This window comes from Cetorhinus maximus, chromosome 16 (genome assembly GCF_964194155.1).
Source record: "Cetorhinus maximus chromosome 16, sCetMax3.hap1.1, whole genome shotgun sequence".
Lineage (NCBI taxonomy): Eukaryota > Metazoa > Chordata > Chondrichthyes > Lamniformes > Cetorhinidae > Cetorhinus > Cetorhinus maximus.
Window position 1 is genome coordinate 28,898,494 of NC_135894.1, and position 18,894 is coordinate 28,917,387.

Sequence of the window (18,894 nt, forward strand, 5' to 3'; positions counted from 1 at the left end):
AGATCACCCGTGACCAGTCTCTCTTGTGCTCATGGTGCCTTAAACTTATGTTTGCCAATGCTACATCTTGTTGCACCCCCCTGCAAACCCCCCCCCCCCCCCGCCCTTCGCTGGCAGCGGTATTGGAGACAGCCTGCTGACGCTGCTGACTGTTGGCCTTGATGACCTTGGTGGGCGTCCTCTGGCCAGTGGAGCCTGTGCTGGCCCCGCCTGGGAGGGAATGGCCAGTGCCACGGCTGGCATCTTCCCAGTCTCCGCAGCCTCATCAGATACGTCGGTCACTGGCAGAGAGGCGGGGGAGCTGCTGCCATCATGCAGAGCGCCCTGAGAGGAGCTGCAGAGATGACAGGCAGGTTGTGCGCCAACGTGAGGTCGCTCTGGACCTTCCTGCACACCATTGATGGACAGGCACCTAGCTGGGATACTGGGTGCCTCATCCATCTCCAACACTGATGCTGACCACCTGAGGTCAGTGCCTGTGTGAGGGTTTGCAGGTCCGAGCGCAACCCCAGGAAGCCCTGATTCTGTCCCTGGAGCTGCCTCTCCATGAGAGTCGCCACTCTCTCAATGGAGGAGGCAGTGCGCTCGGCCATGAGGGTCAACACAGTGCTCACACTCCACATAGACTCCTCCATAACGGAGACCATGGCACACATACCCTCATGGATCTCCGCCAGATCCTCCCGCACATCTCGCTGGGCATCCAGCACCTGCTGCCTAATGGACTCCATCAGCCTTCGACTCAGCATTGTCCTGGTCCCCAGCAGTTCTCCGACTGCCGGTGCCCTGGGCACTCTCTGCCTCCACCTGCTCCTCAAGTGAGTGTGAAGTGCCCTCACCACTGTGCTCCGTCATTCTAGCAGAAGATCTAACACCCACCGAGGTGCTGGTATCTGCCCTGGTGCCTGGTTCAGAGAGCAGGTATGACACAGGTGCAGCTGAAGCCCAGCGGTCCTCTGGAGTCAGGGGTGGCTCTCCAGGGTCCTGCGATTGAATGTGTGATGGTGAATCATAGAGAGAACAACGACATGTTATTAGTTAAAGTCATCACACTGTCACTGTGGATGCCAGGCTCCCTGGTGAGACAATGGGGATCTGCATCATGGTGTCTTTGTCTTTCAATGATCAATGGGGACTCTAGGTTCGAGGCTCCCATCAATGATGAGACTACACAAGAATGTTTGCACCTCCGAAACTCTCACCTCTGTGCTCTGCACTCTGACCTTTGCCTGACACCCCAGCCTCTCTGTGGCTGGTTGACCAGGGTCCGTGACACCTCTCCAGCTCCAAAGTGTCTCGCTCGAATCTGGATAGGACTAGGAGGTTTGGAGGGCCTCCGCCTGTCCGTGACCTCTCAATGTTGTTATGAGTCATCTTCTTCTGAAAGGACAAAGGAGCATTGATTAGTCCACCCTCTACCTGCAGCGCCATTGCAGCCTGGCCAACCCCAGCTGAGGAACACCTCGCAGGGCATAGCCAAGTCGTGGTCCTCGAGCCTCAAGGCTCAGTCCAAGCAGCCAGGGCTCACCCCCTTGGCCAGCTCCAGTGTCAGTGACAGTTGGCGCTCAGACTCTAGCACCACTGAGCTCCATGGGGGTATGGCCAGTCCATAACACTCCAACACACTGATCCATGCCAACGCGGTAGGGAGGGCAGCAGGCCGTTGAATCTTTTGCGGCACTGCACCCATGTGCGCCGCACAACGTCGTGGCTGCTGACCTGCACTGCCACCTCCTCCCAAGCTGTATTTGTCAGGTGTGGTGGCCTCCTCCATCCATCTCTGGGGATGAGGATGTCCCTCCTGGCAGCCACTTCCTCCAGGAGGACTACAGGACACTTGCCCAAAATCCGGGGCAGGGGTCCAAGTGGTCCAAGTTGCCACCTGACCTGCCGTACCACCTGATGTCTCCAGCCGCAGTTGAGGCCAAAACTTTGGTCTTCAGCACATAGAAGATATATTCTTCCCTGGCAACCTTCAAGGAGCTGCCTGTGCCGTTTTTAAACCGCCCACCGGGTCGCCATTGGACCCAGCGCCTGACAGACCCTTGCCCGGCCCTTCTTGACCATTGGGAAGATGCTTTTCACACTGGGTGGACCTTAATTGGCCAGCCAGCGTGAAATCGCGGTCAAGGGCTGATGGTGGATGGGGGCCCATTTTCTGACCGGTCACGGGCCCACTGATTGTGGGCACCCGCCAAAGGTAAAATTCAGGCCATAATTACTGCTGAACAACCTCACTAACCCTGAAAACAAACTTTCTATGACCAGAATATCAAATTTCTCTGTTATGATTTTTTAAAATTCTCATTTTCAAACCATTTTTTAAAGATGTACAGGTTGGATTTTCGCTCCCAAGGCGGACAGTTGGAGTCAGGAAATTTCCAGGCTTACCGTACCTGCCTCAGGAAAAAGTGCCCCAGATGGTGTAATTTTCGCTCTCGGGGGGTGGGGCGGGGGCAGAGCAGATCAGAGGCAGCCACAGGGGCTGCTGGGTGTCGAGGTCGGCTGTTTAAAAGGCCCGTCTCAGTTCTCTGGGACTTTGTCCCTGTTATTTCATTGCATTTTAGGCCTCTAGCCCTCACCCCTCACACCCCCTCATCCTCTACCCATTCCCCATGCCCATACATGCCAACTTATGCCAGTTCATGCCCCACCACCCAGCACCATTTTGCCCTTTCACCCTCCATGCCAATTTACCCAGTATCCACCATGGGTAAACTTCAGGAGCCATGCAGAGATGAAGCAGTGAACTCTATAATGGATATTTATAACTATATAAAAAAAGGTCTCATTCATTAAAGCCCATTCAATACATTTAAATCCACTCAAGTACTTATTTCTAATGAAAACAAATATTTATATCCATTACCCACATCAAATCCTTTAATAATCTCTTTGAGCTGTTAATCAAATTGGGAATTTACAAGCCCCTCACTGTGATAACAATAAGTTGTGAAAAGTTGCCAAGCATTGGCTGCTGTAATGACAGCCCTTAGGTTTATGTCGACAAACAGCTAGAACAGATTTTTTTCAATTCTCACAGACACAGGCAAGCAGCCGTTTCAATTTTTAAAGGGCTGTCAATTTAAATAACTTGACAGACTTTCAGTTCTAAAGACCTTACATGCCCTTCTAGAGTATTTGTGACCTTGCCAAATATTTGTAACTCCCATTCTGTGGGATAAGGCCCTTGCTCCAGCGAAGATAAACTCAGCACTGAGTTCAAATGGCCATGCTGAGATTGGGTTTCCCTCATTTGGCGATCAAATCCCACCCTAAATGCCACCCCCGCTGTCAAATATAATATGTTGGAAATAGGGGCAGGACTTCTGATCTGGGTCCTGCCTACCATTTTGAAAAGTCCCTGAGTCCCCATGACTCCGTGAAAATTCAGCCCCATATTTCAGCTTTGCCTTAATTCCATGTTTATACCCTAATTTTTATTTTAATCTCTTTAAAAATTTCAGTTGAAGTGAAAAATTTGGTGCTTTTATCCTCCTGGTTTGCTGTCTGTGAGAATGCTTCAATGTGATTGGTTGTTTACCCTGCTCCATGATATCACTGCTGCTGAACTCTTGGCTATCACTTTGACTGTTCATCAGATTAAAACTGATGTCTATGCCATGGAGATCAATAGATTTTTGTGGGTAGCTTCCTTTGAGTTCAGAGGCGGACACCATTGCTTTATCAGTGACCACAAAATCAGGGACAACCTGAGGTGTCCCTAATTAAATGAGATATTACATCAGGGTACGGACCATCATTTCAGGTGGATGTCAAACTTCCCATTGCCTTGTTCAAAGAGTAGATGATTTCCCTAAGTGTCCTTTGAACATTTATCCCTCGACCAACAACATTAGAATATTTATCACATTACTGTTTGTGGAAGAGTTTTATGCTGAAGCTGGTTGTGTTTGCTTACGTATTGGCAAGGAACCTGAATGAGAGAGGACTACATGAGTTAAAAAAAAATATAGAGTAAAAAATTGGAAACCACATGAGCAACAATTGATGTTTACATAAGATTACATAGGATATACGGCCCAGAAACAGGCCATTCAAGCCAATCAGTCCATGCTGGTGTTTATGCTCCACATGAGCCTCCTCCCATCTTTCCTCATCTAAATCTATCATTGTAACCCTCTATTCCCTTCTCGCACATATGTTTGTCTAGTTACCCCTTAAATGCTTCTATACTATTCTCTTCAACCACTACCTGTGGCAGTGAGTTCCACATTCTCAACACTCTCTGGATAAAGAAGTTTCTTCTAAATTCCCTATTGGATTTCTCGGTGACTATCTTATATTGATGGTCTCTAGTTATGCTCTTCCCCACAAGAGGAAACATTCTCTCTGTATCCACCCTATCAAAACCTTTCAAAACTTTGGGTGGAATTTAATGACCCCCCCACCCCAACCCCAGGAATGGGCTGGGAAGTGGAGGTAGGAGAATTACAGAATGCAGAATTCCCATCCTCCAACCTGCTCTTGTAGCCACAGTATTTATATGGCTAGTCCAGTTCAGTTTCTGGTCAATGGTAACCCCAGGACATTGGTAATGGGGGACTCAGCGATGGTAATGCCATTGAATGACATGGGGCGATGGTTGGATTCTCTCTTGTCAGGGATGGTATTGCCTGACACTGTGGGGCGCGAATGTTTCTTGGCCAGAGTTGTACAATGTACTCCAGCTGTGATCTAACCAATGTTTGATACAAGTTTAGCATAATTGATTTACTTTTCAACTCCACCCCTCTAGAAATAAACCCTAGTGCTGGCTTTGCTTTTTAATGGTCTTATTGACCTGTGTTGCACCTTTTAGCAATTTGTGTGTGTTTACACCTAGACCTACACCTTTGCTCCTCTACTTCATTTAGATTGTTAGGCCAGGATTTTTCACTGAGCAATATTTTGGTCGGCAGGTACATGCGGGAGTTGGCAGTTCACCCGCTGATAATTAAAAGGCCTATTAAGGCCATTAACAACACAATTGATTTAAAATTTTCGCTGCCCGCCCAACCTTTCAGTTGGTGGGCAGAAGAAAAGGCCAAGTGGCCTTTGCATTTTTAGCGAAATCCCATCCACGGGTGGGATGAGGTATCGACCCCTCACTAAAAAAAATTCACCCTAATTTCTAACATGTCCCTGCTCATGTGACAGATTCCAGACCCAGGAACTGAGAAGATAACATTGGTGGATCTACACCACCCAGACCGAGTTGAGCAGGCTTTGCAGACGTGTGCTGTTTGTGGTGAAGACATGAGGGGACATGTTTGTTAACATTTTAAAAATCTTCTTTTTATTTTCAAAGCTGTTCATCTCCCTGAAGCAGCTCTATGCCTCAGGGAGCTTTTCCAGCTCGCACCCACGCGCATGCGTGAAGTTCGTGCTCGCTGTCCTCCCCACCCCCCAACACAGGCTGCGCTGAGCGCTGCAGAACGTGTTTCACGCTGAGCGGGCTTTAATTGTCCTGCCAGCATGAAATGGCGGTCCGGCCCCGATCGCGGGTGGCGGTCAGCTTCCCGAAGGCCCCCACTGAGCCCGCCCGACAAGGGCAAAATTCTGCCCTTATTTGCCAAGTAATATCTGACCTCTTTAGTTTTCTTACCAAAATACAATACCTCATACTTATGATAACATTCACTTACCAATTATATTACTATTCTTCAACTGTATCAATATCTGCTTGTAATTTGTTGCAGTCCTCCTTTGAGTTGTCTACCTCATCACCCCCAACAACCCCACCACAACCCTCTGCCAATTTGATGTCATCTGCAAATTTAGAAATTGTGTTTGTGATTCCAAAGTCCAAATTTTTAATGTAAATTGTGAAAAGCAGTGATCCCAGCACTGAACCTTATGAAACACACTTCCCATCTTCAGCCAGTCTGAATATCTACCCATTACCTCTGTTGAGCTCTGGTGTAAGGTTGACCTGAAACGTTAACTCTGTTTCTCTCTCCTTAGATGCTGTGTGACCTGCTGAGTATTTCTAGCATTTTCTGTCTTTATTTCAGATTTCCAGCATCCACAGCATTTTGTTTTCACTTGAGCTTGTACCCTCTGCTTTCTGTCTTTCAGCCAGCTAGCTATCCGTTCTGCTCCATGTCCCCAATTCCTTATTCTCTGAATTTAATCGTTATATATATTATATTAACATGATATCTCATTTGAGGCCTTTTGGAAATCTAGATAAATTACATCTATTGAATTACCCTTGTCTACGCTCCCTGTTACCTCCACAAACAATTCAATGAATTTGGTCAAGTAAGATTTTCCCCTTTGAAATCCATTCTGATTAGCCATTATTATTTTGGTCTCTAGATATTTTTCTACAAATATTTAGTGATGGGCTTGTACTAATAGCAAAACATGACATTTTCAAACGCATTCCAAGTTGTTCCATATGCATACAAAGGTTGTTTTGAAAGCCCATATGATCCTTACAGATTCTGTTTATTTTCTAGACCTCTGCCGCCCAATGAACTAGCACAGCTTATTTATGAAGCAAGTGGACAAGACATTAGCTTAGCAGTTCTTACCCAGGTACAATCTCAGAGGGTGTATTTATGATTGGGGGATGTTAGTTATTGCACTACTGTATTTACCTTGTGTTTCTTAACTTTCTGTGTTGATATCAGGAGATCATGGTTTACCTTGCGATGTACGTCAGGACAGAGCCTTGTCTCTTTGCAGAAATGCTCAGGCTGAGAATTGGTCTGATCATTCAGGTGATGGCCACAGAGCTTGCTTATAGCCTCAGTTGTTCAGGTATGAAAGCATAAGCTATTTGGTAAATGGCATGGGTTGGGAATGCATCTTTACTGCTGTTTCTGCTGACTTTTTATGAAACAATTTATCCCTATTTTTCCTGAGAGCTTTCACTTTTCTGGGAAGAGATCCCATGGCCTGTGCAGCACTTTGTCCTTTTTTTTGTGATCAGTCACATGGAGTTTGTCAGTTTAATCCCTGGGAGTGTGAAAAATTCCGTTCTGCGGTTGAATCCTACAGAGTGCTAGTTATCAGGAAACATACGTTACTGCAACTAGAGTTGTAGAGGTACTTTGAGCTTACCAGTGAATTTATTCCTTGCTAGTTTCCTACTTTGTAATAGTCCCGTTCAAACATTGAAACATGTGTGTAAAGAAAGTATATGAAACAATTTCTGTGTGGGGGTTTATATTGTCTTACTTCAAAGTATGTGTCAGGATTAATCGCTTAATGTTGAATAGATAGTTTTGTACACAGGCTTCCTTTTCCAATAATAGATACTATTACAATCTGGGTCTAGTTTGCTTTGTTCTGTGGTTCTCTCCTTTTTGAATATATATGGTTGGTGGCAAAGCTCAGGGCTATAACAGGAAGACCAATTAAAGATACAGTTACTGAAATCTGAATGCATAGTTAACAATTTTTTTAAAATATTGCTTTGAAGTATGGTCAAGCCTGTAACACCTCTGTAACACCTCTTGGGTTGACCAATGAAAAGTTGCCTTTATATAGAACACATTTAATGTTGAAAATGTTCCAAAGTGCTCTGTTGGTTGGTGAGGCTGCTGTTCTTATGTAAAAGAAGAAGGAACAGATATGTAATCCTGGTAGGAGAGTTAAGATGCACGGCCTAAAAGCTGAATTCTGAGCAAGATTTTAAAGGTAGCAAGAGGAGAGGAGAGGTGGAGGGGTTTAGGTAGGGTACTCTAGAAAGCAGGACCAATGCAATAGAAGACTTTGCCAGCAATGGTGAGTTAAGGTATGGACAGTATTTGCAGAAGGTTAGAGGGTAAGAATGGTAAGGTAGAAGGAGGTTGCAGTAAAGTGGGGATGGGATTTGAAACTGAGGATATGAGGGAGTCAGTGTTTTTAAATTTAATTTGTATTTTTTGAGACAGACTCTACCTAAAAGAGAAACTGAACTGAAAATGGAAACAGAAAGGGAAACAGAACAAGTAAACATATTCAGGAGATAAAAGCAAAGAACTGCGGATGCTGGAAATCCAAAACAAAAACAAAAACAGAAATACCTGGAAAAACTCAGCAGGTCTGGCAGCATCGGTGGAGAAGAGCACAGTTGACGTTTCGAGTCCTCATGACCCTTCAACAGAACGGTTCTGTTCAACAGAACAACATTGAAGGGTCATTCGGACTCGAAACGTTAACTGTGTTCCTCTCCGCAGATGCTGCCAGACCTGCTGAGTTTTTCCAGGTATTTTTGTTTTTGTTTCTGATAACCTGAACCTGGTTGAAAGATATAAAAGGAGACAGATCAGTCAGTCCAAGCTGAGCAGTAGCAGTTGTTGAGTTAGTGTCAAGTTTAGGATTAAGGTTAGTTCCAGTCGCGCAGTACAAGCAAATTGAAGGAAACAGAGTCCAGATCCAGGAATTGAGAAGATAATATTGGTGGATCTATACCATCCAGACCGAGTTGAGCAGGTTTGCAGACGTGTGCTGTTTGTGGTGAAGACAGTGAACTCGAGTTAGTTGTGTGCTGCTGTTGGCTGGGGATCAGACTAAGCCCAAGAAGAGGAGCTGAAATTCCTCATGAAAAAGACAGCGTTTGAAGGACTTTGTTACTCTTTGTGATCACTAAAATCTGAGTGGACTGTTGAGACAATTCATAAGATGTGTCCTAGTTGTATCTGCCATTTAATGTACAATTTATAGTTTATATTCCATCACAATTTGCCTGTTAATTCATGTTTAACTCATGTTAATTCTAGATGTTAGAGTATAGGTTAGATACTATTTAGTTAAAAACAAAAAGCTAAAAGCTACTGCGGATGCTGGAAATCCAAAACAAAATAAAAACAGAATTACCTGGAAAAACTCAGCAAGTCTGGCAGCATCGGCGGAGAAGAAATCAGTCAACGTTTCGAGCCCTCATGGCCCTTCAGCAGAACTGAAGCATAGTTTCAACAAGGGAGAAATATAAATTGGTTTAAGGTGGGTGAGGGGGAAGAGACACATTGAGGGTGTGGTGTGAGCAGATAATCAAAAGATGTCAGAGACAAAAGGGTCAAAGAGGTGTTGAAGGTGGTGGTCTTTGTCTGAGAAAAGTGCTAATTAAGAATGCAAGACAGGATATTCAAAGTACAGCTCTAGTGGGGGTGGGGTGGAAAGACTAAAGGTTTTAGTTTTAGATTTAAAAATAATGGAAATAGGTGGGGAAAGAAGAATCTATATAAATTATTGAAAAAAAAGGGCGGGTGGGGGGGGGAAAAGAAACGGGGTGGGGATGGGGGGAGGGGGGTTTAAGATCTAAAGTTGTTGAATTCAATATTCAGCCCAGAAGGCTGTAAAGTGCCTAGTCGGAAGATGAGGTGCTGTTCCTCCAGTTTGCGTTGGGCTTCACTGGAACAATGCAGCAAGCCAAGGACAGACATGTGAGCAAGAGAACAGGGTGGAGTGTTAAAATGGCAAGCGACAGGGAGGTTTGGGTCTTTCTTGCGGATAGACCGCAGGTGTTCCGCAAAACGGTCGCCCAGTTTGCGTTTGGTCTCTCCAATGTAGAGGAGACCGCATTGGGAGCAACGAATGCAGTAGACTAAGTTAGGGGAAATGCAAGTGAAATGCTGCTTCACTTGAAAGGAGTGTTTGGGCCCTTGGACGGTGAGGAGAGAGGAAGTGAAGGGGCAGGTGTTGCATCTTCTGCGTGGGCATGGGGAGGTGCCATAAGTGGGGGTTGAGGAGTAGGGGGTGATGAAGGAGTGGACCAGGGTGTCCCGGAGGGAACGATCCCTACGGAATGCCGTCAAGGGGGGTGAAGGGAAGATGTGTTTGGTGGTGGCATCATGCTGGAGTTGGCGGAAATGGCGGAGGATGATCCTTTGAATGCGGAGGCTGGTGGGGTGATAAGTGAGGACAAGGGGGACCCTATCATGTTTCTGGGAAGGAGGAGAAGGCGTGAGGGAGGATGCGCGGGATATGGGCCGGACACGGTTGAGGGCCCTGTCAACGACCGTGGATGGAAAACCTCGGTTAAGGAAGAAGGAGGACATGTCAGAGGAGCTGTTTTTGAAGGTAGCGTCATCAGAACAGATGCGACGGAGGCGAAGGAACTGAGAGAATGGGATGGAGTCTTTACAGGAAGCGGGGTGTGAGGAGCTGTAGTCGAGGTAGCTGTGGGAGTCGGTAGGCTTGTAATGGATATTGGTGGACAGTCTATCATCAGAAATTGAGACAGAGAGGTCAAGGAAGGGAAGGGAAGTGTCAGAGATGGACCATGTGAAGATGATGGAGGGGTGGAGATTGGAAGCAAAATTAATAAATTTTTCCAGGTCCCGACGAGAGCATGAAGCAGCACCGAAGTAATCATCGATGTACCGGAGAAAGAGTTGTGGGAGGGGGCCGGAGTAGGACTGGAACAAGGAATGTTCCACATACCCCATAAAGAGACATGGGGTATGTGGAACATTCCTTGTTCCAGTCCTACTCCGGCCCCCTCCCACAACTCTTTCTCCGGTACATCGATGATTACTTCGGTGCTGCTTCACGCTCTCGTCGGGACCTGGAAAAATTTATTAATTTTGCTTCCAATCTCCACCCCTCCATCATCTTCACATGGTCCATCTCTGACACTTCTCTTCCCTTCCTTGACCTCTCTGTCTCAATTTCTGATGATAGACTGTCCACCAATATCCATTACAAGCCTACCGACTCCCACAGCTACCTCGACTACAGCTCCTCACACCCCGCTTCCTGTAAAGACTCCATCCCATTCTCTCAGTTCCTTCGCCTCCGTCGCATCTGTTCTGATGACGCTACCTTCAAAAACAGCTCCTCTGACATGTCCTCCTTCTTCCTTAACCGAGGTTTTCCATCCACGGTCGTTGACAGGGCCCTCAACCGTGTCCGGCCCATATCCCGCGCATCCTCCCTCACGCCTTCTCCTCCTTCCCAGAAACATGATAGGGTCCCCCTTGTCCTCACTTATCACCCCACCAGCCTCCGCATTCAAAGGATCATCCTCCGCCATTTCCGCCAACTCCAGCATGATGCCACCACCAAACACATCTTCCCTTCACCCCCCTTGACGGCATTCCGTAGGGATCGTTCCCTCCGGGACACCCTGGTCCACTCCTCCATCACCCCCTACTCCTCAACCCCCACTTATGGCACCTCCCCATGCCCACGCAGAAGATGCAACACCTGCCCCTTCACTTCCTCTCTCCTCACCGTCCAAGGGCCCAAACACTCCTTTCAAGTGAAGCAGCATTTCACTTGCATTTCCCCTAACTTAGTCTACTGCATTCGTTGCTCCCAATGCGGTCTCCTCTACATTGGAGAGACCAAACGCAAACTGGGCGACCGTTTTGCGGAACACCTGCGGTCTATCCGCAAGAAAGACCCAAACCTCCCTGTCGCTTGCCATTTTAACACTCCACCCTGTTCTCTTGCTCACATGTCTGTCCTTGGCTTGCTGCATTGTTCCAGTGAAGCCCAACGCAAACTGGAGGAACAGCACCTCATCTTCCGACTAGGCACTTTACAGCCTTCTGGGCTGAATATTGAATTCAACAACTTTAGATCTTAAACCCCCATCCCCACCCCGTTTCTTTTCCCCCCCCACCCGCCCTTTTTTTTCAATAATTTATATAGATTCTTCTTTCCCCACCTATTTCCATTATTTTTAAATCTAAAACTAAAACCTTTAGTCTTTCCACCCCACCCCCACTAGAGCTGTACTTTGAATATCCTGTCTTGCATTCTTAATTAGCACTTTTCTCAGACAAAGACCACCACCTTCAACACCTCTTTGACCCTTTTGTCTCTGACATCTTTTGATTATCTGCTCACACCACACCCTCAATGTGTCTCTTCCCCCCCACCCACCTTAAACCAATTTATATTTCTCCCTTGTTGAAACTATGCTTCAGTTCTGCTGAAGGGCCATGAGGGCTCGAAACGTTGACTGATTTCTTCTCCGCCGATGCTGCCAGACTTGCTGAGTTTTTCCAGGTACTATTTAGTGTTTGCTTTGTTGGCTCTTCTATGATAAAAATCCTTCTGTTTTGAAGTGTGGAATCTTGTAGTTTCACTCTCTTTGTAAATAACAGGGAATTTTTTTTCTTGCTTTTTAAAAATTTGGAGAAATTGGGCTAATTTTTTAGTTTTACTGCCCTGGGCAGTAACCTGGTGAAGCAGATTGACTGCCTGTTGGAGAATCCATCTGCTTTCCATTGCATTGATTATATTTTCATTGACAATCAGGCAGGTTTTGTAATGGGTGGGGGATGTGATCTGCTAGAATACTGCTCAGATGGTGAAGATCCATATCTACTACGTTGAGTCCACTGGGAATAGAAGTGAGGGTAAAGGTTTGTGTGGAGGTAGGGCTTAGGTACTGGCAGAGATTAAAACTAACCTGAGCTGAAAGTGAGCTGTCTCGATGGATGAATAAATTGTGGCGTTTGGAGCTTAGCATTGAGTTGAAAAGAGCAGCAAGATATGTTGGGCCGAGATTCATCAGAGTCAGTAAAGGGATGGATTCAGTGAAAGAAATTTGTGGTTAGAATGGATTCCATTAAGTTGGGGAAATTTGCCTCATCCATGACTTGCATTGGATAGGCCATCGGACAGCACAGAGGTGGTTTTGGATCACGGGATGAATGTACACTGGAAATTAACCCTGTGGCTGCAAATGTTGGGCAGAATTTAATGTAGGTAATAGGGTCACACCTACCAGCTGGCGAGCCAATGAGAACTCCACATCACCTTTTTTTGGGCAGGCCCACCACATTAACTGCCAATCAGGCACTTAACTGGGCAGTGGCAGACATTTGCAGGGATCAAGGACCCTGGGGGCAGAAGTCCCACCCATCAAGAGCTATAGCCAATCAGCAGCCAGCAGTTCTACATTGCCCGGCAGTACCACTGGGAGGGCAGTGGCTGCTGCCGGTATTGCACCCACTCAAGGCCCAGGATCGCCAAGGGATCCAGGTCACAGGTGAGTGATGGTAGGAGGGGGATTGTGGGATTAGGGGTTGTGGAGGAGACAAGAAAGTGGGGGGTCATCAGCAAGGGCAGGGGCATGGCTCTCAGTGGACACACCTCACCCCCACCGCTCCTGGCCTTTCCTGATCCGGGTTCCTCAATCAGGCATCGAGTGCTTTTGAATGAGGGACACCACCTGGAAGCCCACAAGAAATCCTGACAGAGTTTGCTTTTCAGGCTTTCCGCTTGGTAAGTCCCCAGCTCGCCACTGGATGAATACCAGAGGCGGCAGGATGAGACATTTGCTCACTTGCATTAATTGTTCACTTAAGGGCTTCAATTAGCAATGGGGTGGGAAGACTGCCTCCACAGATTTATTGGAGGCAGGGGCATGAAGGTGGTGAGGTCCACACCCTCCCCCACCCCCTGCCACCTAATGAAATAACCCCCCCCCTTTCAACAAAGTCTCCACAGGGGAAGGCATTAAATTCTGCTCAGTGTCTGTGAGGGCAGGTGTGAAAATACAGAAAGGGAGGATTTGTGATGTTGCCCAAGCCAAGTGTGTAACAGCCTGAAACATATTTTGTGAATAAACAAGTGTTTTGTATTTTGTTGATTAAATTACATTCTCATTGCACGTCCAGGGGAAGAGGCTTCCGAGCATTTGATGAATCTGAGCCCTTTTGACATGAAGAAACTTCTGCATCATATTCTAAGTGGAAAGGAATTTGGGGTAGAGAAAAGTGGTCAGTGTTAACATTGTTTTCTAACATTAACTAAATCACACTATTAAACAGAAACAAGGTTATTACATTTATAAAAGTTACTGTATTATTATCATTTGCTATAAATGTATTTTCACAAACCATGTATTTTTTTGACACTGTCCAAGTTCTAAAATTTCTTTTTCATTCCCTCATTCGGTGATAATTCGCTGCACATTCACTGAGTAAAGGAGGCACCTGGAGCCAGCCTTTCCTTAACATAGATTTATTCACAGAACCCAGAGAGCACAAGCACAGGCACAGGCACAGACTCACTTTTCCTTTTCCTTTCTCCCCACCTGCCCCCCCTCACAGATGGTAACCGGTTCTTATATATACTTAGGAATAATGCCCTAACCTTTCCTCAATTAGTAACTGCTGCTCTCACTTACAAATAAAGCACAGCCTTCATTGTTGCCAGGATTACAACATGAACACATTCCTAAAGGCAGTTTCTCACACTGGGATATGGGTGTGGACACCAACAGCCTTCTCAAACCCCATTTCTAATGTCTGTCCTTCCTATGTAAGTCACAGTCCCAATGAAGGCTTTATCTTGCATCCAAACGCACACCAGAAGCTCTTAGAAGCAAATATTGTCCCTTTATTGAAAATTTCCTGGCCATAGCTTTAGAATTTAGCCATGGCCCAACACACCCCAATCATGATCACCGCAGAATGCAGCTCTAATAAGCGGCTGTGCATTCCTCCTGAATGTAGAGACATAGAATCATTCAGGCACCTAAGGAGCCCATTCAGCCCATCAAGCCCTTGCACAAAATTTAACCTTTTGCATTGTAGTGAATGGGATGCTGAGAGCCTCAGAGCTAACAGTCTTTTATCTGCCGGGCTATCCTTTAAATCAGGCTGTCTGCTATCTCCTCCCAGGCTAATCCATGGATTCTTTATTACAGCAAAATAAGTACACAGACACAGAGCTAAAAGTACATCTGTGTTAGTGTTTAATGTGGCACTATTGGAAAACACAGCTGTGAAACATATTGGCTTCAGTAGATAAGAATTGGAGAAGCAACTGATAGATTGATGAAAAATGACTGTTTACTGAGCCCCTATTAGTTGTGACACACATTAGCACAACAAACGGAAGACTGGAAGTATGTGTTTCTCTTCTCTCTGACATGCAATCTGTATAATGGAAGCTAAAGGTTAACCATCAATGTGCCCCTCAAATCAGCTCTCGTGCTGACAGGCCAGAGACTGAGGGAGTTTACGGACAGAAACAACTTCAAAAAGCAATATTTGACCTTGGCTTAATTCCCAGACAGTTATTTGTACATTAACTATTCGTGACTCAGAAACCACTACTTTTAATAATTCACTTAATGCTGCACTTTAACCCCGCAGTGCCTGGGACTAACTGAAGAAATCTCTGAAAGGATAAGATTCAGCAACATTGTAGCACACACTAATCTCCCCATCCTGTAATCCCATCGTCTGTGGAAGTGACATCTGGAATTTTAATATTCTGTCCCTCGTGTTCAGATACCTCCATGTCCCCACTCCTCCCCTATCTCTGTAAGACACTCCTTAAAACCTGCCTCTTTGACCAAGCTTTTGGTCACTTTCCTTAATATCTCCTTCTGTGGTTTGGTGACATATTTTATTTTATATTGTATTTGTGAAGTGCCTTGGGATGTTTTCTTGTGTTTATAGAGTGTATAGATACAAGCTATAGTTGTTGGGTACTTCTTATTTTTGCGTTATAATAAAATTGTCAAATACACATTTTAACAAAAGCATTTGTATTGTGTGCTCTCTTTTCCAGTACAAGCTATCGATTCCACTGCCATCAGTCCGGTTATTTCTATTCATGAAATTGGCCATGCAGGAGTCACAAAAACAGAGAGAACTGGTATTAGCAAACTAAAGAGTGAAATGAAACAGGTATGGTCTTGACAGAAATAGCTTTCTAAATGCTGCAGTATTCAGAAATGCATCATTGCTTAGGGTGTTTCGCAACAAACATGAGATAGTGGCCTAGTGGTAATATCATCGGACTAGTAACCCAGAGGCCCAGGCTAATGCTCTGGGGAATAAAAACAGAAAATGCTGGAAAAACTCAGCAGGTCCGACAGCATCTGTGGAGAGAGAAACAGAGTTAACGTTTTGAGTCCATTTGTCTCTTCTTCAGACCTAAAGAGAAGTAGAAATGTGAAGGATTTTATCCTGTTTAAGAGGCGATGGGGCAGGTGGAGCCAAATAGAAGGTCAGGGACAGGTGGGACCTTAGGAGAGATTTGACAAAGATGCCTTGGCAATGAACAAATATTTTGCTTGTGTCTTCACTATAGAGGATATAAAAACATTCCAAAAACATGGAAGGGAGAGAGGAACTTGGTGAAATTACAATCACTAGGGAAGTGATACTGAGCAAACTGGTGGAGCTGCAGGCTGACAAGTCTCCGGGTTCTGATGGACTTCATCCTAGGGTCTTATAAGAGGTGGCTAATGAGATAGTAGATGCATTGGTGTTAATTTTCCAAAATTCCCTAGATTCTGGAAAGGTTCCATCAGACTGGAAAGTAGCAAATATAACCCCTCTATTCAAAAAGGGAGGGAGGCAGAAAACAGGAAACTATGGGTCAGTTAGCTTGATGCCTGTCATGGGAAAGGTGTTAGAATCGATCATTAAGGAGGTTATAGCTGGACACTTAGAAAAGCCCAAGGTAACCGGGAAGAGTCAGCAAGGTTTTGTGAAAGGGAAATCATGTTTAACCAATTTATTAGAGTTCTTTGAAGGAGTAACATGTGCAGTGGGTGGGAGCCTGTAGATGTACTGTACTTGGATTTCCAGAAAGCATTTGATAAGGTGCCACATCAAAGGTTATTGCAGAAAATAAAAGCTCATAGTGAAGGGGTTAACACATTAGCCTGGATAGAAGATTGGCTGGCTGGCAGAAAACAGAGAGTATGTATAAATGGGTCTTTATCTGATTTGGCAGGATGTGACGAGTGGAGTCCCGCAGGAGTCTGTGCTGTGGCCTCAACATTTTACAATTTACATCAATGAATTAGATGAGGGGAGCGAAGGCATGAAAGCTAAATCTGCAGATGACACAAAGATAGGTAGGAAAGTATGTTGTGAAGAAGACATAAGTAATTTGCAGACGGATATAGATAAATTGAGTGAGTGGGCAAAAATCTGGCAATGGAGTATAATGTGGGAAAATGTGAAGTTAATCACTTTGGCAGGAAGAATAAAAAAGCAATGTATTACTTAAATGGAGAACAGCTGCAGAATTCTGAGGTGCAGAGGGATCTAGGTGTTCTAGCACATGAGTCACAAAAGGTTAGTATGCAGGTACAGGATGTAATTAAGAAGGCTAATGGAATGCTGTCCTTTACTATGAGAACAGTTGAATATAAAAGTAAGGATGTTATGTTTCAGTTATACAGGGCAGTGGTGAGACCGCACCTCAAATACTGTGTGCAGCTTTGGTCTCCTTATTTAAGGAAGGATGTAAATGCATTGGAGACAGTTCAGTGGAGGTTTACTAGATTGATACCTGGAATGAGCGGGTTGTCTTATGAGGATAGGTTGGACAGACTGGGCTTGTTTCCACTGGAGTTTAGAAGAGTGAGGGATGACTTGATTGAAGTATATAAGATCCTGAATGGTCTTGACAAGGTGGACATGGAAAGGATGTTTCCTCTTGTGGGTGAGTCCAGAACTAGGGGGCACTATTTTAAAATTAGGGGTCGCCCTTTTAGGACAGAGATGAGGAGAAGTTTTTTCTCTCAGAGGGTTGTGCGACGTTGGAACTCTCTGCCTCAGAAGGTGGAGGAGGTGGAGTCACTGAATATCTTTAAGGCAGAGGGAGATAGATTCTTGTTAGGCAAGGGGATCAAAGGTTATCGGGGTTAGATGGGAATGTAGAATTCAAAACACAGATCAGCCATGATCTTATTGAATCGTGGAGCAGGCTCGAGGGGCCGAATGGCCTACTTCTGCTCCTATTTTGTATGTTTGTATGTTCGTAAGCATTGCAAGGGGCTGTGAGCGCCTCCACCAGTGACTGCTCCATGACCAGCTTTAGCAAGGAGACTACAACTTGCTTAGTCGTCCGACTGTTCTGCAGCCCCCAAAAACGCTCATTAATTTGCAGGGTTGCGAAGTTCAGGAGCGTTTGGTGGCATTTTCAGGCCTCTGCATTGCTTGAGTGGGCAGATAAGGTAGAAACCCCACTCCAAGCATGTCAATGTGGCTGCGTCTGAACTGTCTCAGCTGCAGAGGAATGGTCACTTTGTACAGGTTTCCCTAATGCGTGGCCACTTCCTTTCCACCTCACTCCCAACAGGTACTTGGGCACTGCCATCAGACTGGGCTGCCTTGCCCTCCAACTCACCCCAACCGCAGTGCAGCCCTTGCCCTGGCACTACACAGCCAGCCAGAAATTAGCAACTTGCCTGTGCCCTCACCTGAATGCGTGCCACTCCTTCCCTGAAGTTGAACAGGCGACCCTTGTGAGCACTGCACAACTTTAGTATGCACCCACCTCTGCGTTCCCTTCGAAATTCAGCTCACCAGATACACGCCTTTCAAATGCTGTTGTGAATCACATTGTTCAGGATTCAGGACAATGGGAGAGGTAAATTCAATGTGGGGCGAGGGTGATTCCGGTGGGCCCGCCATTGACGGGCGGAGTGGATGATGGCTAACTAACAATGATGTGAAACCGATTTTTGGCCTTCCCGCCGTATTGTTCCCCACCCCCCCGCCTGCCATGACGTCTGCCACTAATGGCGGGGGGTGGGGTGGGGTGGGGGGGCGGAAGTTTCTGCCCTCTGGTTCTCTCTCCACAGATGCTGCCAGACCTGCTGAGTGTTTCCAGCATTTTCTGTTTTTATTTCAGATTTCCAACAGCCACGGTACTTTGCTTTTATCTTAATGCTCTGGGGACATGGGATCAAATCCCTCCATGGCAGCTGGTCGAATTTAAATCCAATTAATAAATCTGGAATATAAAGCTAGTCTCAGTAATGGTGGCCATGAAACTATCATTTATTGTCGTAAAACCCCATCTGGTTCACTAATGTCCTTTAGAGAGGGAAATCTGCCGTCCTTACCCAGTCTGGCCTACGTGTGACTCCAGACCCACAACAACGTGGTTGACTCGTAACTGCCCTCTGAAATGGTCTAGAAAAGCACTCAGTTCAAGGGCAATTAGGGACGGGCAACA

At 45.8% G+C, this 18,894-nt stretch overlaps 1 protein-coding gene across 4 annotated transcripts in view; it reads left to right on the forward strand.

Moving 5' to 3' along the window:
- Positions 1-18,894, forward strand: part of LOC144691467 (phosphorylase b kinase regulatory subunit alpha, liver isoform-like) — a 163,768-nt gene that overhangs the window by 106,876 nt on the left and 37,998 nt on the right. For all 4 annotated transcript variants that reach the window (XM_078559576.1, XM_078559574.1, XM_078559577.1 and 1 more), the window contains exons 25-28: positions 6,468-6,546; positions 6,642-6,771; positions 13,575-13,676; positions 15,481-15,599. In XM_078559576.1, coding sequence (XP_078415702.1) covers positions 6,468-6,546; positions 6,642-6,771; positions 13,575-13,676; positions 15,481-15,599 — 430 coding nt within the window. The remainder of the gene's footprint in view (positions 1-6,467; positions 6,547-6,641; positions 6,772-13,574; positions 13,677-15,480; positions 15,600-18,894) is intronic.